This window comes from Dermochelys coriacea, chromosome 8 (genome assembly GCF_009764565.3).
Source record: "Dermochelys coriacea isolate rDerCor1 chromosome 8, rDerCor1.pri.v4, whole genome shotgun sequence".
NCBI classification, from domain to species: domain Eukaryota; kingdom Metazoa; phylum Chordata; order Testudines; family Dermochelyidae; genus Dermochelys; species Dermochelys coriacea.
The window spans coordinates 89,045,553-89,069,560 of record NC_050075.1 but is presented as its reverse complement, the minus strand read 5'-3'; the positions used below and the strand labels follow the sequence as shown (position 1 = coordinate 89,069,560).

Here is a 24,008-nt window from a genome sequence, read left to right as displayed (position 1 = left end):
TTTATTGGAACAACTTCTATTGGTGAAAGACAAACTTTCCAGCTTACACAGAATTCTTCTTCAGATCTGGGAAATATATTCCCTATACATGTCTTTTCCCTTATCTCTCTGTTTGCCTTTTCTGAGCTCTTTGGCCCAGGGATGGTGCCTTATTTTGATTATGCCATCTAATCCAGTATGCTAACTGACAGTAACCATACCAGATGCCTCAGGACAGTAGTGTGGTCTAGGTTAAACATGGGTAAACTGAGTTTACCCACTTCTCATTTGGGGAATATGGAGTTCTGGTTATGTTAGCTTATCCACTTCCACATCACTACTTCAGACAATTATGGAATAAGTGAGAAGTCTCAGTGGCCTGATCCAATGTGGAATAACAATTTTATGATGTTTCTTTTTAACCCCCACACCAGTTAGTGGATGGCTCATGTCCTGAAGGATGAGAGGTTTTTATCCCTTCTAAAAATATTTTATGCTATCTAGTGTGACTATGGATGTTCTCATTCCCCATCTATCAATCTAATCCTTTCGGAATTCTGCTATGCTCTGATATATTGTGGTAATGGATTCCACGTTACTTATGAGTGTGGCAATGTGTTCTACAGATTATTATGAATGGTCTAAAACTATTTCCATTTAACAGTTTTAAACTCAATTTCATTGAGTTTCCTTATTATTCTTGTGAGAAAGGATAAATAGGAAGGTTTGATTCATCTTCTGTATATCATTCATTATTTTACATTCCTCTGTCATGTCCCCTTGCACTAATCTTCTCTCTAAATTAAACCATCTTAATCTTTTCAGTCTTTCCTCATGTGGAAGTCTTTCCATGCCTCCTCTTTTCATCCTGTCTCAGTCCTTTAAAATTCTGCTGGATCTTTATGTGCATTATATTTTAGGTGTTGGAGGATCCTGAAAACCAGCTTGGATTCTGATTGGAGAAATGTCTAATCCTCTTAAATTATATTTAAGCCATTTGTCTCAAATGTATCTTGCAGCAGGCTGTTCCATGGGTTACTTACAACTTGGATGTTGGAGAATTTCCTTTTATTTTTTCTAAGTGCATTGCCTTTCAGTTTCACCATGTCCTCTACTCATTCTTGTATCATAGTATAGGGCAAAATTAATTGTTTTCTATCCCTTCCATGTATTCATAGGATGTTGCAGGGCTAGATATTGTGTTAGAATGGCAGTAACTATATATACACAGGTGTATTGTTAGAATGAGACCAATATGCCACTGTGTGTGTGAAATCTGAGTGTTCCCGATATGACAGAGCTATTTCCATCAACTTGTGCACACTTTGAACTGAGAACTCATGTAGTTATAATTGAAGTGTCCTGCTAAACCTGATTCCTTACTAAATAGTACAGATACTGACTTCCCTAACAGAAACTACAACAAACCCAAAAGCACAGAAGTTAGTGATCTTGTAGATAATTTTTAAATGATCAAACAGTTTAAATCTTGAAGTTAATATATTACTCATGTGAGATCCCAGATAAACAACCCAGGGGACTGAAGTTCTAGATTTAGTCAAACAAAAGGTAAACATGGCCATTGTTACTGTCTAATTCTCCAGCAATGAATCTCAACTCTGACATAGATGAAATGACCTGTAAGGGAAAGTGGATAGTTCAGTGTCCATGCTCCTCCAGTCTGGACTTCCCTGCTGAGACTCTCATTAAGTCTTCTGATCGTTGCCCATTGTGAGGGTGATTTTAATGTATGAACATTTGTTAATGGATGGAGAACATTTGCTAATTTCATGCAGGCCCCCACATTGCTGGTAGTTAAAAGTCATTACAATCTATAACCAACATATGTTAGAATTCAACCTGTGACTTTGAGGAAGGGTTTCTTCACCTAGGCCCTGCAGTATCATTGCTCTTCAGAAATGCTTTTATAGCTATAGAGCCATATCGTGCATCAGGAAAAAATTATGACTTAATACACCAAGTGTTAAGGAGCTATATGCCACTACTTGCTCCATAGAATCTGTCTTTGGTTTGCTATTAGTACTTCCTGGATAAGTTTACAAACGAGGGCTTTTTTTTTTTTGGTTACTTCAGTCTTTCACCACCTTTCCTCCCACCACTCCAGGGACAGAGGAAAATATGTACTGGCTGCTCTAGAATGCATGACTGAGCTCTGGCACATCAGTAGGATTTAGCTGATCTTGTATGACAGTGCAGAGTTCAAACATAGATGTAGAAATTAGGGCTGTCAACGCATTAAAAAAATTAATCACACAATTAATTGCACTGTGCTCACTTTGCAAATATTTGTAATCAAAAATAAATATACTGTAAAAAACAAAACAAACAGTATATTTTAATTCACCTAATACAAGTACTGTAGTGTAATCTCTTTATCATGAAAGTTAATTCTTAATTAAAAGTTAATTTGGAAGTTCACGTACAAAAAATACTTACTTTTGAATGCAATATAAAACTTTAGAGTCTACCAGTCCACTCAATCTTATTTCAGCCAATCGCTCAGACAAACAAGTTTGGTTACAATTTGCAGGAGATAATGCTGCCTGCTTCTTGTTTACAATGTCACCTGAAAGTGAGAACAGGCATTCGCATGGCACTGTTGTAGCCACCAATACAAGATATTTATGTGCCAGAAGCGCTAAAGATTCATATGTCCCTTCATGCTTCAACCACCATTCCAGAGGACGTGTCCATGCTGATGATGGGTTCTCCTTGATAACTATCCAAAACAGTGTGGATGGATGCATGTTCATTTTCATCATCTGAGTCAGATGCCACCAGCAGACGGTCATTTTCTTTTTTGGTGGTTTGGGTTTTGTAGTTTCCGTATCTGAGTGTTGCTCTTTTAAGACTTCTGAAAGCATGCTCCACACCTTGTCCCTCTCAGATTTTGGATGGCACTTCAGATTCTTAAACCTTGGGTCGAGTGCTGTAGCTATTTGTAGAAATCTCACATCAGTACCTTCTTTGCATTTTGTCAAATCTGCTGTGAAAGTGTTCTTAAAAAGAACATGTGCTGGGTCATCAAATGAGAGTGCTATAACATGAAATATATGACAGAATGTAGGTAGAACAGAAGACATAGTTCTCCCCCAAGGAGTTCAGTCACAAATTTAATTAACGCACATCAGCATGGAAGCATGTCCTCTGGAATGGTAGCTGAAGCATGAAGGGGTATACATATGTTTAGTGTATCTAGCACAAATACCTTGCAACACCAGCTACAAAAGTGCCAAGCAAATGCCTGTTCCCACTTTCAGGTGACACTGAAAATAAGAAGTGGGGAGCAGTCTCTCCTGTAAATGTAAAAAAACTTGTTTTTCTTAGCGATTGGCTAAACAAGAAGTAGGACTGAGTGGACTTGTAGGCTCTGAAGTTTTTACATTGTTTTGTTTTTGAGTGCAGTTATGTAACAAACAAAAAATCTACATTTGTAAGTTATACTTTCAGATAAAGAGATTGCACTACAGTACTTGTATGAGGTGAATTGAATACTATTTCTTTTGTTTATCATTTTTACAGTGCAAATATTTGTAATCAAAAATAATATGAAGTGAGCACTGTGCACTTTGTATTCTGTGTTGCAATAGAAATCATATATTTGAAAATGTAGAAAAACATCCAAAAATATATAATAAATGTCAATTGGTATTCTATTAACACTGCAATTAATCACAATTAATGTTTTTAATCGCAGGGTTTTTAATTGCAGTTAACTCACACTATTAACTAATCAACAGCCCTTGTAGAAATGTCTGTGTTGCTGCATGCATCCTACCACTGAGCAAAATCTTTACCTGCTATCTCATGACAGCCAGGCATTCTCTTTCTGTACATAGTGCAGAGGAACTGGCTGGTGTCAGAATACGGTGTGGGAGAGCTTCTCACGCTGATGTTGCCTTTTATGATACACAAAAGCTGTGGCCCCACATCCTCTGCTGTAGGTGTCAGTGCAGATGCAAGCGAAGTAACAGGCCCACTCACAATTCATACGTATCACCCTGTGGAGGAACTCCTGAATAACAGACCTACTAGTGCATGCATATATCATGCCAGTACATTACATTATTATGACGTTCAATCTAAATATAAAGAAAAGGAGTACTTGTGGCACCTTAGAGACTAACAAATTTATTAGAGCATAAGCTTTCGTGAGCTACAGCTCACTTCAGCGGATGCATTTGGTGGAAAAATGCAATAATATTTAATATAATATGCATTTCCACCAAATGCATCCGCTGAAGTGAGCTGTAGCTCACGAAAGCTTATGCTCTAATAAATTTGTTAGTACTTGTGGCACCTTAGAGACTCCTTTTTCTTTTTGCGAATACAGACTAACACGGCTGCTACTCTGAAATTTAAATATAATGTCTTAACTTAGCATCATACTCTACACAATAAAGAGTAAGCTAGTCCCATTGTTTCTTACTGCTGTAATGCAATCTCAACGGGAGGGACCTATCAGTGGATAAAGAGAGGAAAAATAATACAAGAAACTGTACAGTAATCCATTAAGAGCCTGGCTTTTGGATTTTACCCACAAGAACAAAAACATTCAAGCTCAAGGCTTTGATATTATCCTTAACTCAGCCCTGTCATACCTTTAGAAGATGGCATATCAGGAATTCTCCTAAGACAAATACAAACTTTAGGTTCAGTGGGATGAGTTATAGATAGAACAATAATGATTATAGAGTCTGTTATTTTGCTTCAGTTGTTGTTGGTCTCTTATTTTAAGAGCATTTTAAAATTAAATATTATCCCATTAAATTAAACATGCATTGTTATTGCAGAATGATCTACACTTCTGAAGGTCTAACATAAATACTCAGCTATTACAGTGTGGATGCTATGTGGAGGAGGAGGTAAAAGTGTGAACTAGTGTATAGAGCACTAGACCAGTGTCAGGAGATTTAGGTTTTTCCAGATCTGCAACTAACCTGCTGTGTGGACTTCAGCCAATCACTCTGCCTCAGTTTCACATCAATAAAATAAGGATATTGAGAATTACCTTCCTTTGTAAAACACTTTAGGCTCAACAGATGACAAGTGCTATATAGGAACCAAGTAGTAGTGTTATAAAACACTAAATAGAATAATTCTTCTAATAATCTGGTAATGCTTAGTTTTACCGTACATTACCATAAAAAGATTTTTTTGACATCATATCACCATAAAAAGATGTTTAAATATTATTCTCTGTGACCAGTGTGTTACAGAATAAAGCTTTTGGCAGGTAAGTATGTTGAAGTGACTAAAAATTGGATTAAAAGACTAAACTAAAGTTTTACAATGTTAAGTAGTGATGCTGAAGCACTAACCCATAGCATTTTTGGCTTTCTTAGTGCAAGGATAAAAGGTTAAAGTTCAGGCAGACACACATAAGCAAAGCAATAAATAAACTGCAGTTGGTACATCAAAAATCACCCGGACAACAAAGCAATGGAAAACATCAGAGATTCAAGTAGTCACACCAGCGGAGCATGAATGTTTATTAGAATGATATGATTCAGTATGGTCTCTATTATTTTTTGTTAGCACTATTGAGGATTAAGTACATACATGGCTAGCAGGACTGAATGCAACAGCAGAGAATGAAACTAAATATGTAGTTTCTAGAAGAGGATGTAAGAAGTCATGGATGTGGTTTTATACATTTACCTGCTTCATTGAATGTTAGCTTTACAACATCACTTGTAATGTCTAGTAAAAAAATGGAACAAATATTAGGAGAAAATAACCAAACACTAAACATAAGGGATTAAGAGAATCATAAGAACCATGAACAATTAGCATCATCTATCGTGGGGGGTTTCTGGACTGCTCCCTCCCCAATATAATCTAAATACCTAAGAAGTAATAAAGAATCAATCTTACCACAAGGGGTGGGGGCAGGGGCAGGAGATTCAACAACTGTTAGCTATTTAGATTTTAGTAGATTATTGGTACAATGTCTCACAAAATCCTACTCTCCAAATTAAATCAACTTGGCTTCAGTTCTGAGGTGGATGGGAGGGCAGTTGAGGGGAAACTATATTTGATACAGCTATATAACTTTTTTTATACTGCTGGATAACTAACTTTCACTGAACAAAATTGCTGAGATAAACAATACACACATGCGCAGAGAGCCAGAGTAGAGTTCATTTGCATGGCATTGTGAAGCAAACCAAGTGAGCAATATAGTTCATTCAAATCATTCAACTCAGAGTTAAATAGAATGGTTGCAAAGGAGGGAGATGAAGTGAGGAGCTGTAGCTTGAGTCTTGGAAGCTGGTTGTGTGTGTGTGTGGGAAGCAGTAGGAAGAAAATTTAAGCCCCTCAAAACTGGCCTACAAAGGGCCTGGACAACTGAATCACTAGCATGGGGCTCTGGAGGACTGTCTCCATAAATACCATGGTTAGTCAGGATGCAAGAAAAAAAGGGAAGGGATGAAAATAGAAGCATGAGGGCTGGCAGGTGAGTGATACTCGCTCATATGGTCAAATGGGGACACGGATGGCTCGAGGATTCAAGATTCTTTGATTTCCACTTCATTTAAGCTGTAACAAAGAGCCTTTCCAGCTACTCCATGAGGCCTGTGATAACTCTCTACAGCAATATGGAGGGGAGCAATTTATTTGTCTTTATTCTATATTTTCAACATTAAATAAACTTTGTATTATGTAAGCTACTCAGTGTTACTGCTGCATGCTATTTTAATGATCGTCACTCAACTTGTGTTCTTGATCAAAGACATCAACCAACGGTCTTGGCCTTAAGGAGTTATTGGTATTCTGGCTGCCATCCGACCAAAGCATGGGAAAGGCCTACAGAGTCAGAACAGGAGCAGAATTTGGAGGGACAAGAAGAACCACGACACATGGAGGAAAACTGACTGAATTACTGTAAGCAGAGGGTAATGGTAAATGGGAATGCATTGAACTGGGGAATGGGTGTCTATGGGGGTAGCACAGGAATCGCTGTTAGTTCATGAGCATGTTAAATAAGGCAAGAGCTATCTGAAAGAGGAAGACAGCAGCAGCATGTTAGTGAAACTTGCGTAGCTTCTAAATTGTAAGGGGTTGCAAACATCAGACAGAACAGAAAAACAACACAAAAGGGGCAAGAGAAGTTAAAGGTATGGGCAAAGATATCAAAATGAAAGCTTGGGGGAAAACGGTCTGCTGATATGTTAACTTGCAGAGATTCATTCTATCTGAAGAAAAATAATCTAAACTGCATATCCAATGGGAGGGAGAATACTGGAAAGTAGTGATGACAAGAGTATCCTTGGCATAATAGTGAACGTGAGATTAAACATGAATTTGTAATGCAACATGATGGCACTTGACAATATGGCCAACATATTTTTGAGTTGCTTGAGTGGAGACATTATGTAATTGTAACAAAATCAGGCTGGAGAGCTGTAAGAGGGTTGTCATCTCAATATACAGAATTGCTTGAACCTTCACAAAAACATACATGTTCCACAATGAAACACAGTCAGTACTCAGAGTAGCAGCCGTGTTAGTCTGTATTCGCAAAAAGAAAAGGAGTACTTGTGGCACCTTAGAGACTAACAAATTTATTAGAGCATAAGCTTTCATGAGCTACAGCTCACTTCACCTATCCTGAAGGATGACCCATCACTCTCACAGATCTTGGGAGACAGGCCAGTCCTTGCTTACAGACAGCCCCCCAATCTGAAGCAAATACTCACCAGCAACCACACACCACACAACAGAACCACTAATCCAGGAACCTATCCTTGCAACAAAGCCCGTTGCCAACTCTGTCCACATATCTATTCAGGGGATACCATCATAGGGCCTAATCACATCAGCCACACTATCAGAGGCTCCTTCACCTGAGCATCTACCAATGTGATATATGCCATCATGTGCCAGCAATGACCCTCTGCCATGTACATTGGCCAAACTGGACAGTCTCTACATAAAAGAATGAATGGACACAAATCGGACGTCAAGAATTATAACATTCAAAAACCAGTTGGAGAACACTTCAATCTCTCTGGTCACTTGATTACAGACCTAAGAGTGGCTATCCTTCAACAAAAAAGCTTCAAAAACAGACTCCAACGAGAGACTGCTTAATTGGAATTAATTTGCAAACTGGATACAATTAACTTAGGCTTGAATAGAGACTGGGAATGGATGAGTCATTACACAAAGTAAAACTATTTCCCCATGGTATTTCTCCCCCTCACCCCACCCCCCACTGTTCCTCTGAGGGATAGCTCAGTGGTTTGAGCATTGGTCTGATATTCTTGTTAACTGCTGGAATTAGCCTACCTTGCTTGTCACCATGAAAGGTTTTCCTCCTTTCCCCTCCCTGCTGCTGGTGATGGCTTATCTTAAGTGATCACTCTCCTTACAGTGTGTATGATAAACCCATTGTTTCATGTTCTCTGTGTGTGTATATAAATCTCTCCTCTGTTTTTTCCACCAAATGCATCCGATGAAGTGAGCTGTAGCTCACGAAAGCTTATGCTCTAATAAATTTGTTAGTCTCTAAGGTGCCACAAGTACTCCTTTTCTTTTTGACAGTCAGTACTGTTATACATTTCATAAAATGAACTTCAGGTTCAAATAATCCATGGGAAGATCAAGGTCAGACACTCTACTTTGTTGTCAGCCCAAGTCTATAATTCTACAGGAGCCCTGATCCTTCACTTCTTTATTGTTTTATATGCCACTTCTCATTAGATAATAGACTCCTGTATTTTGGACAGGATACTTCTGTTCTCTGCTTGGCGTTGGAAGGCAGGTATATTAACCCTAGAATGATAAAGACTCTTTTCCCTATAAACTGAAAAGGGATTACTTAAGATCAGTTAGGGATCCCTATGTCCATTTAAAGGCTGCCTGAAACCTTTAAAAACTCCACCTCCGGTGAGAGAGGGGAGGTGAGACAAGCTGCTGCAGGGCTAGTGGCAGCAGGAAGAAAGGGTGCCCCCCGGGTGGATGGCTGCTCTCCTCTCTACAGAGGAAGCTACATAACAGATTGCCTGTTTAGTTTAGAGAAAGGAGGGGCACCCCCAAGGCCAATAACAAGGCCACCTACCCTCAGAGTGTGGGTAGGGAAAGCTATTCCCGTCTGTTTTGTGTTGAAATTGGTTTATTTTTGTTTTCGTTTGGTGGAGGGGCACTCTTTGGGCTTGCCCTGAGTCCTGCCTAGAAAATATTGGGAAATAAACCCCCAAGTGGGAGAGTAAACACTGTCCAGAATGGAGCTGGTTTACTCCAGGCCCCCACCACCAGAGGGGGAAGTGCTGAGCCTGCGGAGGTGGAGGAAGTGCATTGCCACAGTAGTGCAATAGTGAAGAAAGTCTGTCTCTATATGGTCCAGGGTGTGATCACTCCTAGAATAGAACATTCAGTTCTGGTATCTCATTACCAGAACAATAACGGGGATAATCAGAGAAGAAAAATGATTGGAAGGAGTGACTTCAAAGCGAAGTATTAATAGCTTAGGTAAGTGATGACAATACGGTAACAGTCTAGTCTATTTGCATGTTTCATGGAGGGAGAGGAATTATTTATGGTGATACAAGGAAATATAGCTAGGGACAGTGTGGCAATATTAAACAAAATTAAAAAGAAAATGTAGGTTGACTGAGGTCTTTTAAGCAAAGTGTGGGATAGTTTACAAGGAATGGAGATGGAAGCATGGTCACTTGGGACTTTTCTAAATTGGATTGGATAATGTGGTAATACAAAGAACAATGGTTTGCATGGCAGGGGAATAGAGTAGATGATATATTTGTCTCTTCTCATATTTATGGGACACATAGCAAGAAATGCTCTTTCTTTCAAGGTTCAATTCTGAAAGGTGCAGAACATGCTGGCCTCAATCTAGAAAAGCATTTAAGAATGTGCTTAATTTTGAACACAAGTAATTGCAGATGCTTAAATGATTAGCTGGATTGGGGGCCAGAATACTCATCATCTTGCAGGATTGAGCCCTTAACCACATTGAAAAGAGAGACTACGCAAGTTGTTCTCCAGCTTTTAGTTTCCCTGTGAATAGTATCTCCCAGTTCTGCACCAGACTGTTTTAAATTGCTAAATGATGTACTGATCTTTGTAAAACTGGCCTGCATAATCCTTTGTAGAGAAACAAAATGATGCGCAGAGACTGCGGTCATGAACACAGTAGAAATGCTTATAAACAAACAAACAAACAAACAACTATTTACTGACTTAATAATCTGTGAAGAGTTTTGCTTTAATCTTTCATGACTGTCTAGTGCCTCCACTTTTTGACAAGCTCAGTATATTGTCAGTAAAGCATTTGCATATAGGATATAATAAAAATAATTTCAAATATAATAAAGCCTTGAAAAGGGCAATGGGATTGCATAGTGACCAGCACAATGGGGTCCTAGTCCACAGCACTACCACAATACACAAATAAAAATAAAAGATCTAATTATTTGAGCAAGTGTTATCCTTTTAAAAAGCTTAAAGAGATTGCATCTTAATTTCTAGTTTGACTTTTTGTTTTGTTTCCTTTCTTGTCAGACTCCATAACACTAAGATGGATTCTGATACCCTCGCTCACTGTGAGGTGCTCCTTACTTCAATGGCACCACTTGTGTAGTAATGTGCTATGCATTCGCTTAAGTGATTATTCTGAGAAGTGAGCGCTCTTCTAATTTGGAAGCATTTTGCACCCACTTTCCACTGATACAAAGGACTACACACAGTGCCCTGTTGATGAACTGAGCCCCAACATGAGCAAGGGAGTCAGAATCTGGTCCTTTAGGAATAGTAGGAATCTTTGTTTTACAAATGGTAGAAAGACTATGCTGGAACCAACTGCAATGCAAAGAACTCTGAAAAAAAAAAAGAGAAAAATTAAGTGTTCAGTATAAGAACTTGTAGAAGTGGGGAAAAAAAATTCACACCTAAACTGAAACTGGGGAAATTTGTGTTTTCATAAAGTATGTGGTCCAAAACTGCACTGTTCACACAAGCCAGTGCTGTGAATTGTCAGCAGTTTTTTTTTTACTAATGCTACTTTGGGTTTTGGTAAATGGAGGTGCTGAGGAAGCTGAAAGTTCACAGATTAATCCTTTGGACCCTGCAGACTTTATACACATCTTTGGGCATTCATTTGGATGGCTGTCCAGAGAATACCTGTCTTCTGAAATTCAAGCTAGTCAAGGGGACGTCATTATTAACAGTGCCGTTTTGTTGTCATATCCTGAAAAGAGAAGCGGCAAGGACAAATATACAAGTACATTTTTTTAAAAAGCTAAATTTAGGTAGAAATTGACTATATTTTTCCTCAATGTTTTGTAGTCTGTCCTATTAGATAATACTGAGCATGTGATTATAGAAAATTAACTTTAAAAGCTCTTTGGAACACAGAGTTTGAGAGAGGAGAAACTATAAGGCAAAGGGTTTCCAGCACATGGAAAGAAAACGTCACATGGGATTAAGCACAGAACAAAAACTACTCTCCAAGTTTTCCTATAATAGGAAAATACAATGACAATAGCTTTGTCTTTGTGTCACTGCTCAGAGAAAGGAAAAAATTAGGTGGGAGGGAATGTTTGAGCAAAATCCTTTCAGCAATTCCTTTTCTTTCTCTCCAAATTTCAAGAATCTTACAATAGGTACGCATCCTATACTCTGGTCACCTAGCCCATATTATAAAAAAATAAAAATAAAAATGCAGAGGACTGCCCCTCTCAGCCCATTATTTCCTTGAGAGCTATTTTTGTTTGTGTTTTTTAAACAGAATTTTAAAAGTAATTAATATTTGAAGAGTGGACATACACAGCAGATTGTGTGTTGGGTTAGACATTGCCCACTTAAACAGTAGTGTATGTCAGGGTCAGCTTGAAGTTGGGGAATACAGGTTTCAAAAGTTGGTTAAGCAGCAGAAAAGGTTGGACTTTCCCTAATTGTTGTTTCTTAACCTGTCCTTTTCCATCTTGCTGTCAATGCTCCAGCCTCCTGGCGGTCTCCAGAAGCGATCTGGGTTTTTTTGGAATATTTTTGAAGATTAAAAATAGAATGTATCCTTCAAGTGATTTAAGCAACTTCAGTGGATTTCAAGTTTTTAGACTGTAAGCTCTTTAGGGCAGGGACTGTCTGTATTTGTACAGCACCTACCACAATCGGGTCCCTGTCTGTGGCTGGGGCTCCAAGGCACTACAAATCATATAATCATTACGAGGGGCATGATCCAACACCCACCTAAGTCAAGAGAAAGTCTCTCATTGGAGCAGAACCTGTAGATTTGATGATGCTACGGCAGAGATTTTAAATAACAACCCACCCCCATCCCCAACCATGGAGGGGACGGAAGGTGTGAGCCAAAGGGCTGGCAGGACACTCCCCAGCCATACAGCTGGCCCTGCAGGGGTAGACGGCGAGTAAGGGTGATATTAATAAATACAAGCACCCAAGGGTGCTGGAATAATGTGTATAGTGTGGGGGGGAGCTGAGAGCCACTGAACCAAACCCTAAACCATGAATATGAGGCAAATCGCTTCAAACCCGGGGGTGGTGCCGCCGCACCCCTAGTTCCAGCACCTGCACCCCTGAGCTCTGCCCAGTGGCTCCTTCAGTTGACGGGGGGGGGCTCATGATGGTACCCAGCGCCTCTTCCCGGCTTCCACCGCTCTGAGTAAGCGCAACGCTGTCCCCTCCCCCGCCCCAGGCAAAGCCGGCTCCGCCGCCCGGCGGCCGGCCCTGCCCACGGCCAGCGGGGCGCCGGCGCCTACGGGGGCAGAGAGGCGCCGCCGGGGTCCGCAGCAGCGAGCTCCCCCGGGGCCCCCGCGGCGCGGTTTGCCCGGGAGCCGGGCAGGCAGCGGGGGCGCCCGGCTCACGCGGACGGCAGCGCAGCGCTCGAGAACCGCCGCCAGGGCCCGGGGCCAGGCCGGGAGCCGGAAAGGCCGGCGGGGAGGGGCGGGGCGGGCGCCGGGGGCGGGCAAGGAGCGCTGTCCTCGCCCGGCTGGTGCTGCGCGGCGCACAGGACTGGAGGGGCTCGGCGGGGAGCCCGGCTGGCGATGCTGGGGGGTGAGTGGCCCCCGGAGGGTGAGGGGAGAGTGGGGGGGGGGGGCAGCGCGGCCTGCCAAGAACGGGGAGTTTCCAGCCTCTTCCCTGGGCAAGGGTCCCCTCCTGCAGGGAGTGGTCCTGTCCCCTCCCCTGAACTCAGCTCACTGCAGCCAGGGCACAGGGGGCTGCTTGGGGGGTGAGGGGAGCAGCTCAGCGCCGGGCGCCACAGGCTGGGCTTTGAGGGAGTCTCATGCAGGGTCAGACTTTGCCCCTCTCACTTTCCAAATTCCCTCTGAACAGGAAAGCTGCGCCCCCTGAAGCCAGCTGTAGAGACACGCTGGAAGGGACGCGTCATGTGGGGTCAGTGGTGGAGATGGAGCCGGCCTTTCTTGGGTACCTCAGGAGCTCTCCCCTGGTGACTGGAGCCACATCAGTGAAACCAGGCAAGTCTATTCTGTGGTCAGGATAAAAAGGACAGAGAGAAAGAGAGAGAGAGAGAGGAGTGTCTTGCCCACAGAAGTAAGAGATGGAAAAGGCCCTGCTGGATCAGCATCCCGTTTTCGAGTTAGCTGAGAGAAGCTTTTGGGAAGGAGGAAAGACAATCCTGAATGATAAACTGCAGGTCATGGGCTCAAATATATTTATCCCTTAAAAAAGTGCTCACAGACGTTTTTGAGACTCTGTACTCCAGGCTGAGAATGTCTGATCTCATTATGCCTTTTGGGAGACAGTGCAGGAATATTAATAAGTACTGACACTACACCATTGCTAAACGCTATTATTAGCGATTCAATACTTACTTCTGTTACTAAGGCAGGACATCCTGCCTTAGTATGTTACAATTACATTCATGGTTATATCAATGTGTATTGGATGCTTTCACAATTCAAATATGCATTTTTAAAGTACATTTTTGCAAGCCATGTGTGCATAGGAATGGAAATTAAAGATATCTCTGGTTTCAGATTAGCAGCCGTGTTAGTCTGTATTCGCAAAAAAGAAAAGGAGGACTTGTGGCATCTTAGAGACTAACAAATTTATTTGAGCATAAGCTTTCGTGAGCTACAGCTCACTTCATCGGATGCATTCGGTGGAAAATACAGACTTGACTGGCAACATCTTCCAAGCAGGACACTCATTTTGACAGGATTGTTTAACATTTGTAATTGACAGAGAAGTCAGGAAAATAAAAAAAACAAAACCTCAGAGATGTTCCAATAAGCCTCTTTTACAGACTAGCCTCCTTTTAGTCTGGGTCCAGCAATCACTCACACCCCCATGGTTACTGTCCTTTGTTCCAGTTTCTTTTAGGCATCCTTTGGGGGTGGAGAGGCTCTTTCTTGAGCAAGCTGAAGACCTTGCTTGAAGATAATAGAAAGATATTTCTATTATCTAATGGGTCCAGTCCAGCTCCCACTGAAGCCAACAAGAGCTGTGCTGTTGATTTCAATAGGAGGATGAAGCCCAAAGTAATCATATTTATTATTCGTATTACCATTGTACCTAGGAACTGTAGGCACAGACCAAGACCCCCGTGTGCTAGGTACTGTATAAAACAGAGAACAAAGAGACCATCCCCCCCCCCAAAGAGCTTTTGCATAACTATTGCTAAATATAAAAATCCATATTACCATGGAATGGTTTCTTATTATTGGATATTATTGGAACCCTGTAATAGCTTCCGTTGTCAATAATCCAAATAAAAATTATAAAAATGTAATATTTTGAATGAAAGCCCTACCTTCAAAAAAAAAAAGTTGGAGGGGTTCCTCCCCCCAAGACCTTATGATTGTATTAAGTAAGTTACAGGTATTTTTAAAAAATTGTTTAAGATATGTTTACCCAACAGCAGAATGGTTAGGCTGTCATATAAACGCTATAGTTCCAGTCATTCTGACATCTGCAAACAGCTATATTCACACCTTTCTTTGCTCAACATTAAAGTCTGTCAACCCACAAAAGCAAGGACATTCCATAAGTGCTGTAACTCTATCTATAACTTCTCATGGTCCTGTCTAGAAAATACCTTCAGCAAAAGTGCAGCTGCAGTGGTGCTACTAGCAGCATAAGCACTACCTTAGGGAGCAGGCAATTTTTTCAGACTACCTATGAGGTTAGGTGATACAGTAGTAAACACTCCTGTTCTTGGTGTCCACTAGATTTTACACTATCAGTACCACTGTTGGTGGTTTAATGGTGCTGAACAAACAAGGTATTAGATTTATTAGTATAGTATTCATGATTCCTAAATAGTATGTGATCTGTCATACTGCATGTGCTGTAATGCATGTAAGATAATGCACTGTCAGAAATCATGCTGTCATTAGAAAGACATCTCAATGTTCCTATCAATGTCAGTATATCCTGCTTAGAATGAAGTTTCTGCCTGAACTCTGAATTTCTTCGCTCTTGGAATGAGAACCATTAGACTTAAAGGTGAACTGCAAAGCCTTTGTGAAGGATATACTTCACAAACTATTTAAGAAGTAAAAATTAGTTGATCAGTTACTTTAAGACAATTGTAATACTTTCATGGACACAGAATTCACAGCCATCAGCATTTTTGCATATCATGTACACTTCATAGTTGTAAGCGTGCATAAGCACGGGGGACCTTTTACTTTTTTTTTTTCCATAGGTCCGCTACGTCACAAGCTTAAAGAGAACCTCAGTTATCTTTTATTCAGTCTGTGTACAGGTGGCAAAATTTCCCCTTCCTGATGTAGAATCTTAAAGATTGTTGTTGTTGTTTTTTTAAAAAAGAAAGTTTGAAGTTTACCTCTGATCTCCTTTGATATTTGCTCTTACATTTTATGCTGTATGAATTTTGCGTATGTGACTTGGTCAGTTCATCTGATAGTGCTTTCATTGTCTAGAACTTATGCAATAAGCAACTCTCCAAAGAAGGATATGAATAGATGCGTTGTTGGCATGTTGACTCAGTACTATGGCTATGGTTTTGCTGTCATAAAGCAAGCTGTCTGAAGGATGTTTACAGTTACTGGGCAAATTTCAGTTTATTGGAAAACACCTCATTTACTTGAATCACATTAGTGCTCTGATTGCTCATCAGTATGGTAGCTGATGATTTCAGTGACTGCTGTAAGTAAAAGTTTGGCAGAGGCTGAGGAATTTTACAGTGAGACTTAAGATTTCAGTTTGAAGGACTTATAATTACAGGTTTAAAAAGATAGTCTTTGTAATTTTTGAAAAATCTTACATATTTCATAAACCAACACATGTCAACTCCCCTCTGTCTTTCATCCTTAGATACCTCTCAAAAAAGAAAGTAGTTCACATTTCTTTGCCTAAACCCACTCTCCTCCCCCCCAAAAGCCTGGAAAATAAACTTCATATTAATGTAAAAATAGATTAGCAAAAACCGGATTTTTCTAGAACAATGTCTCAGGCTTGTCCCCCCCAAAATGTCATGAAAAGGGGTCAGGATTTACAGAGTTTTAACAGCACAAATACTTTGTTTGAAATAAAGAATTAAATCGTGAAAATGTTTCAATAGAAGTATTTTCATTACAAAAGGTCAAACAATAAGAGTCGTAATAGATTCACTCTGCTGCAACATGCCTGATATGCCTTCACTCCTCCAATATATAAAGTTCAAACACTTCAACATCATCTGTGTTTTAAAGTTGTTTGTTATGACCAGAACTAGTATAGGTTTGCAGTTGGAAACAGATACTTTTATTTTTTTATTTTTTTTATTCTAAATAATATCAGTCCTTTAGAAGTTTGAAGCTTAAATCTCTTAGTTTTAAAGAGTGTTTGCCTCCACTACATCTGCCTGGGCGTTTGTTTATTGTATGGTAGACTTTAACTAACTGTTTAAAAGTCAGCAGTGTTTTTATCATGAGTGCTGCCTTTCATTTTGTGGAAATGGATGGATCAAAGAATTGTGGTATTGCCAACTTCCACAATTTTATTACAAGTCTTGCATTATTTGGTGTTTTTTGTAAAGTTCTGGATCCTTGAATCACATGATTGTGAGAATCTCAGGTTTCATTAAAAAAAATTGTTTATGGCCCTCATTGAGGGTTGCCAACCATCCAGGATTGGCCTGTTGTCTCCAGGAATTACAGATTAATCTTTAGTTAAAGATTATGACATGTGATGAAATCTCCAGAAATACATCAACCAAAATTGACAACTCTAAAGGCTCAAAAGCCAGAAGGCAAATAAGAACCACCCCACTTTTATGTTTAAAAAATTCATGATTGTGTAGGGCCTGATGCATGATTTTCTTGGAGTCAGCAAAGACTGATTCCTAGGAGAACATAGAGCCTTTGACATATAACCTATCTTTTGATGTGGCAAGGTTGAACTAATTTCCTCATGCTGGAATAGCACTTCCCATAGTGGCCTTCTCAGTAGTGAGGCTGGACTATGCCCTAATCCCTGGAGGAGTTTGGAGTTCATTAACAGGGAAGCTTTCACTGCCTCTACTACCTGTTCTGTGTATAGAAGACAGCATTCTGGTCCTTTCCACAAGCACGCACTCACTTCAGGGCAATATCTTGGGTCAACCAAGAAAAGTCAGAACACAGACTTTGAAGAATGGCGGCAAACACTGTGCCCCTCCCAGTCCCCCATCCCGTGGCTTTCTAGCCAGGGGATCATCCAGTTCGCAAAACCGCTTACTGTTCTCTTCTCACCATTCGCTTGTCCTATCCACTAACTCCTTTTCCCCTGGGCTCCTACAGAGCAAAATTGCAGAGTTTAACTCTGTAGCACACAAGGGTTGCAGAGTGTCCCTACCTAGCAGGTCTTCTTTCTTGTAGCTATGCAAGGATTAAAATATGACAGAACTCCAGGGAGCTGGGGAATGTCACCCCTAAGAAGTTCTGGATGACTAATCCTGCTCAGATATACAAAGAAGTGGAAGAAAGGGGATGAGAGTAAGATGTGAACAGGGACCCTTACACCTGCTTTGCACAGGGACTAGTCACAGTCTGTCTTTGTGGTTCCTAACCATAAACACTACAATAGCTAGCACTTGCAGTGGTGCTAACCTCCACATAGCCTTTTTAGGCTAGTGGGTTTATAAAGACGGGCTATTGGGGTGGAGTGGGAAAAGCATATGCTATATCCTTTTAGAGTGCTCTGAAGGCACACTTAGTCCATATTTTCCTATGGATAGAATGCCTGCCAGAAGCAGTCAATAAGCTCTCTAGCCAATGCCCCCAGTAAGCCACAATTTATCCGTGTGTGAAAGGATTATTTTTGTATTAAATATTGCAACAATCATCTTTGGGTGCTCTAAATTGCAGATGTTGTAACAAAAGGAGTATTTTAAAATGTTTTTTATTTTTTAAAACAGGGAAAAGGAATTTATTTCACTTTAGAGAGCAAAATGTTCTCCACGTGGCTTGTGCATTTGGTAATTTGGTGTTTGGTACAAGCAGTAACAGGTAAGTGTTTGATTTCTAAACAGAAACTTTGCTTAGAAAATCTTGAACAGTTTAATTTGTTTCTCCTTCAGTCTTTGAGTGCTTTGTTGGAAAATACCTTCCTTATATCTTAGTTCCAGAGGGTCACACTACTATAACTTTGATGCCTGGCTGGGTTGTTTTCTTATAAAAAAAAAAATTCATTTTCAGGTAATTGGATAAAGCTATTAAGAATAGTGGATGTGATTCTCTGCTGCCTTCTGCCATGTCACTTAAACCTGGTCATAGAGGATGTATGACACTACTATTCTGATATGGCAGCATTTTACACCCAGGGTGCACAACTATCACCAACCCTACAAAGTGCAAGGCATTGGAGGATCAGGCCTGGTGTTTATTGAATGTACTTTTCAGAACCAAATGGTGCACAAGATAAGAACCAATACATGCAACCATTGGCAACTCACTTTCATTTGTTTATACTGCATATTCAAAGTTTCACTTCTGTCTGATGTGTGAATTCAAGGCTACTACAGGAAATAACTGCTTGTAAGTTATTTATTTATTTAAAGTTAGAGGTTTGCTGTTGGTTACCTGAGAGGCACATCTTGCATACAGTCCATTTCCAAATAGGCCGAGCTGACTACGTTAGCAAATAAATAGCAATTCTGCTCCATCATTTTCCACTGCCCATATCAGTTTTTTATAAAATATTTAGTTTCTTTTCTCTTTTAGATTTGTATTGATTCAAAGGGTAGCCTGAAGGGCCACTGAGCAACATCAAATGTATATGCACATCTCTGTTTGAATTGGGTGTTACACCTTCCTATCCTTATATCCACACAGGAACTATGAAAAAGAAAATAAGGCATATCTCTCATGGAATTCAGAGGGACGTTTACTATTCACCTCAATAGGGGCATGATTGCTGCTATTTCACCAATATGCATAGTGTTTTTTGTTAAAAGAGAAGATAAATAAAGTTCTCCTATCAGGTGGCTCCTTGAATTGTACTTTTTTCAGTAAGAAAGTAGGTTGACTTTCATTCATGATGTCCCTTAAATCAATGAAAATTTAGTGCCATGCACAAATCATGAACTGGATTATGGTGGAGGAGTCTCCTTCGCCTTGTAAAATACCCTATACTTAGGACCCTTCTTTTTCAGTTTACTGATTTTTTTCCAAAAATTCTGAAGTTTTAGAAAAGCTATTACTTGGGTTGGTTTTTTTTGTTTTAAAAAAAACAAACAACAACAACAACTTTACACAAATTTTAGACCACTTTACATGAAAATACTGATTATGGTTAAAAAAAAATCCAATACATTACATTAGATAGATGTGTAAATTATAAATGTATAAATTAATCTAAGTATAAATGTGATGCTGTCTGTTAAAATAAAGCAATGTAGTGAAGGGTGCACGTGCATACAAATGCATCCCAAGTCCTTAAAAAGAAAAGTGACAGAATTCCCTGGGCCCAGCTCCCCAATGTGGAAAGAGAGATGGCAGCGCAGTAATCTGTTGCTTTTTTTCCCCTCTGTCCTCCTGTTCCCTGGTATTAACCCTGATATTTACCCAAAAAACCGAAGTTAGTTTTTTGCACTGATTTTCACCCCTTTTATAAATTTTTGCAATAAATACTGATACATTTCTAGGAAATTTCAAACAAAAGGTTTTGCACACTCTTTAGAAGGGATCATGTGAATATTATACTGTTTGTTTTTTCCCATTGTATTATAGAAAATTGCAAAAGAGGACACATGATCGCTAGCACAGATTCTGTAGTCCTTCCTGGATCAAACATTACCCTCTCGTGCCAGCTAAAACAGGGTGAACAATGCAAGGAGCTAATTTTCAATAAGTCTAAAATGGTCCTTGCATATGGAAGACACACATTTAGTTGCAAATGTAAATCGAATGGAAAAATCATCTGTGGAATTGACATCTATGTTGGAAGTAAGGAGAAGCCATTTTCTATTTCTTATTCTATCAGCTGTGATGTACCTCTGAGAAGCACATCACAAAGTGGTAGTGGGATAACTACTTTAGTGAGTCCATTGGGTGATGGATAGGTTATTATAGTCGGAGTTAGTTAATTAGATTGTGCCTCAGGGGTCCATACACTGATCTCCCCCCATGCATGTGTGGGCATTCATCATTGTAGTATAATATGCTTTACTTTGGGAAGGGGTTGGACACATGTATCACCAGCCCACTGTATACACATTGACCCTTCCCCCTTTGTAAAATACTACATGAGGCTTTATTAATGTTTGTGCCTCTCCCACCCTCCTCAGTGGAATGCCCCTTCTAGTGTGATGGGGACAAAAGATTCCAAGGCAGTGATAGATGGAAAAATCCCCAACAGATTGCTCCATTGGAGCGTGCAGGGTTCCCCAAAATACAGACATAGGGTCTCGGCATTGATGGATCCAGTGGATCCCCAAGATTTGTGATTCAGGGCACAAACTCCCAGTAGTTCCCTTATGAATCCTACTGTGAATAAGAAACTGTGAAATGGGAATCCCACAGAGTTTCTAGTAGCCTATGGGAGCTAATACTCCTGAAGTGGGTTGGGGTTGTGTCTCTTTTGTCTCATGGGGAAAGAAAGCTTTTGAAGAGCAGTTTTCAGTTGCTGTAGGCAGGCTTTTGGGCCCCAATCCTATCCAGGCTGTGCAAATTGAGGCCCCTGCGTCTATGTGGAATCCCATTGTCTTCACTAGAGCTCTGCACAGCGGTCAACCCATGCAGAACAGCTTGCAGAAATCAAGGCTTTAATTTGTTCTTCTAAGTAAGTAAAAAGCCTGTCTCCCATAAAAGAACTAGGTAAAAAGACAGCCTGAACCCAGAATTCTTTGTTTTTAAAAACAAAATCAACAAAACAAAACTCAAGACTGTGTAGAAGAGGGTTTCTTAATACCTCGGTTACCAGTGTTTACCTCAAATATTGATAAGAGTGTCTGTTCAGATCCTCCAGACCAGCCAGGAAATGTATCCTGTATTCTGTATGGAAGAGATGGGAACCTTACTTGCACTTGGGATAAAGGAAGACTTACTCACATAGAAACTACCTATGTGGTACAGTAAGTAACTAATGGACAAGATTCTTTTAAACCTACAGTTGAATAATAGGTGGAAAACTTACTATTTCCGGCAGGCCTATTTCTTTTTATTAAGGCCCCAAAAAAGTCAGTTGTCTTATGTTCAAACCATTTTGGGAAAAGCACAAACGGAGACAGTATATGACTCAAGTTCATGAAAGTGAGTCTAGTTGCATAAGGAACCTATTCAGCTCGCATTTTTCCTGCAGATGCAGCACCACATTACCTCAGCACCTTCTGGGCTAGGCAGGTGCAGGGACTATACCCCATTTCTAGACATGCTTCCCCCTTGAAACTGGATGTTTAATACTGGAACTGGTATTAAACAGCTGCTTAAGCTTGCCCCTTCCTAGGAAACAGTCTCAAACTGTCCAGTGTCCTAATATATGTCCAGGGCAGGTTCTTCTCTGCTCAGTTATGGCATGAACTGAAGTACTTTTACTAAGAGACCTATAGCTTGTATCTCTGCCATGGAACTCTGCTAGGGAAATGGAAAGTGGCCATTGCTCTGAAATGTATTCACCAAACTTGCTGCTCAAACACAGGGACCAAAAACTCTCTCCTCTGATCCTACTGAGGACCCATGATTAACTCCGAGGGAGGGATATAGGTTTCCCTATATCCTGCTATGGAGACCTAGGGAGCTTGTTCTCGACCCACACAGGCTACCTTGGTATGTGAAAGGAAGAGGACTAGATCATTTAGGGAGTCAAAATGCACGGGAGGTGGGAAACTCTTTAACAGAAACTCTTCTCCCACCCAAGTGGCTGTACCAAATCTGCCATGGAGTTGCGGTGTATTCGTTTCATCCTTTACAGGCCAGCTGGAGAGGCTCAGCTGCTGCCTAACCAGGCTTTGGACACCAACAAGGCATTTTGTCCTTCTAGAGCACCTATCATGCTATACTCTTTGCCATAATAGCAATGGTGCTTGTATAAATAATGGAAACCTGCTATCAAGTCTCTAATCTGATAAGAGGATATGCAAGTAGATTATAGACTAGGAGGAAAGTGTGTATCTCTTGTTGTAAAGAAATACGATGTAGATTGCTATCCCCATCGTTACAAGAGTAACCTACCTGGATTCCTTCTAAGCTGCAAGAAATGTATAGTTTTTGAAATAATTTTGTTTTAAAAGTACACCATGGGCCCTGTGCTATCATCTTGGTATAATTTTGTTTACTTTAAAACCTTCCATTGCTTTGATGATATTTGAGGCATTTTAGAAGCTACAGATAAATGCTACATCATGTACAGATCATGTCATCTGTTTTCAAGCAGAGCTGCCCAGCAATTGAACAGTACAACCCCATATTAATAATATTTTGTTGTTCAAAGAAGAACTTTAGGGCCAGATTCTCAACTGACGTAATCCAGTATGACTCAGTTGAAACAACAATATACATCATCTGAGGATTTGGCCCACAGAGTGTGTGTTGAAGATTTTAATCACAGGTTTATCTTTTGTTCTAGGCTAACAAATGAGACAGAATGCTTAAGTTTTGCAGAAGAAAGTATGAATCCTAAATACGGCTCACTGAATCTGACCAAGTTGAATTTTGAATCCAATTATACAGCTGTGGTTGCTGCCTCAAATAGCCTAGGAAATGCTTCTTCCCTACCCTTTACATTCATGTTGATAGACATAGGTAAGTATTACTTATCTCTTAAATGAGCAGATCTAGGGAGTTGGTAAGAAGAGGTTGAATATACCAATATATGTCTTAGTGAATCAATTTCAAAAGGTTGCCAAAGGCACGCAGAGCTTTGGATGGGGGCTCTTGTTGTAAAGTAACCGCAATCTAAATAAATAAATAAGCAAGCAAGCGACCCAGTGTAAATTTACCTGAAATTTATATTCCATCATATCTTACACAAACAATTTCTAATCACATTGCATATCTAACTGGCTTTTTTTTTTGTCTTTGCTATTAGTGAAACCCCATTCTCCAACAGATATTTTAGTGAAATTTGACAATGTTTCTGAAACAAATTGCACTATCTTGTGGCAGGATCAACAACAGACACAAAGCTTTCGACTAAGATATCGACCGGTTAACAGTCACTCCTGGAATATGGTAATTCTTTCAAGAAAGGAAAAAAAAAAGGAAGTTGCTGGCCATTGATGATTGGTTTTGTTTAATTATTTTTACCAGGTTTTATTTCTTCAAATTTGCATCTCTTCTTGTTGGCACCATATTTAGGATAATGCAATAATTCATATCAGAAATTATTAACTTTAAATTAAACATCCATCATAAACACCATCTTTGGCACTATCTGAAGTTTTCTGCATGTGAGGCCCTAATCCTGCAAGAACGTATTCATGTACTTAATTTTATGCATAGGAATAGCCCCAGTGAAGTCAGATATTCATGTGTGTCTTTTCAGGATCAGGGCCCTCATGTCTGACATAGCCCTGTGTTCAGACTTATATTAAGTAGCTTGCTGCACCTCAGCAAAAGTCAGAAATTTTTTATTACGCT

The 24,008-nt window shown here is 40.0% G+C and overlaps 1 protein-coding gene across 4 annotated transcripts in view; it reads left to right on the top strand.

Moving 5' to 3' along the window:
- The first annotated feature begins 13,135 nt into the window (after window positions 1-13,135).
- IL12RB2 (interleukin 12 receptor subunit beta 2) overlaps window positions 13,136-24,008 on the top strand; it is a 36,779-nt gene continuing 25,906 nt past the window's right edge. Inside the window, exons 1-6 of one of the 4 annotated variants that reach the window (XM_043490754.1) lie at window positions 13,136-13,460; window positions 18,350-18,440; window positions 20,163-20,378; window positions 21,391-21,505; window positions 22,996-23,171; window positions 23,458-23,600. In XM_043490754.1, the coding sequence (XP_043346689.1) occupies window positions 18,383-18,440; window positions 20,163-20,378; window positions 21,391-21,505; window positions 22,996-23,171; window positions 23,458-23,600 (708 nt within the window). In that variant the 5' untranslated portion in view covers window positions 13,136-13,460; window positions 18,350-18,382. The remainder of the gene's footprint in view (window positions 13,461-18,349; window positions 18,441-20,162; window positions 20,379-21,390; window positions 21,506-22,995; window positions 23,172-23,457; window positions 23,601-24,008) is intronic. The other 3 variants (XM_038414926.2, XM_043490752.1, XM_043490753.1) reach the window with 3 other exon arrangements.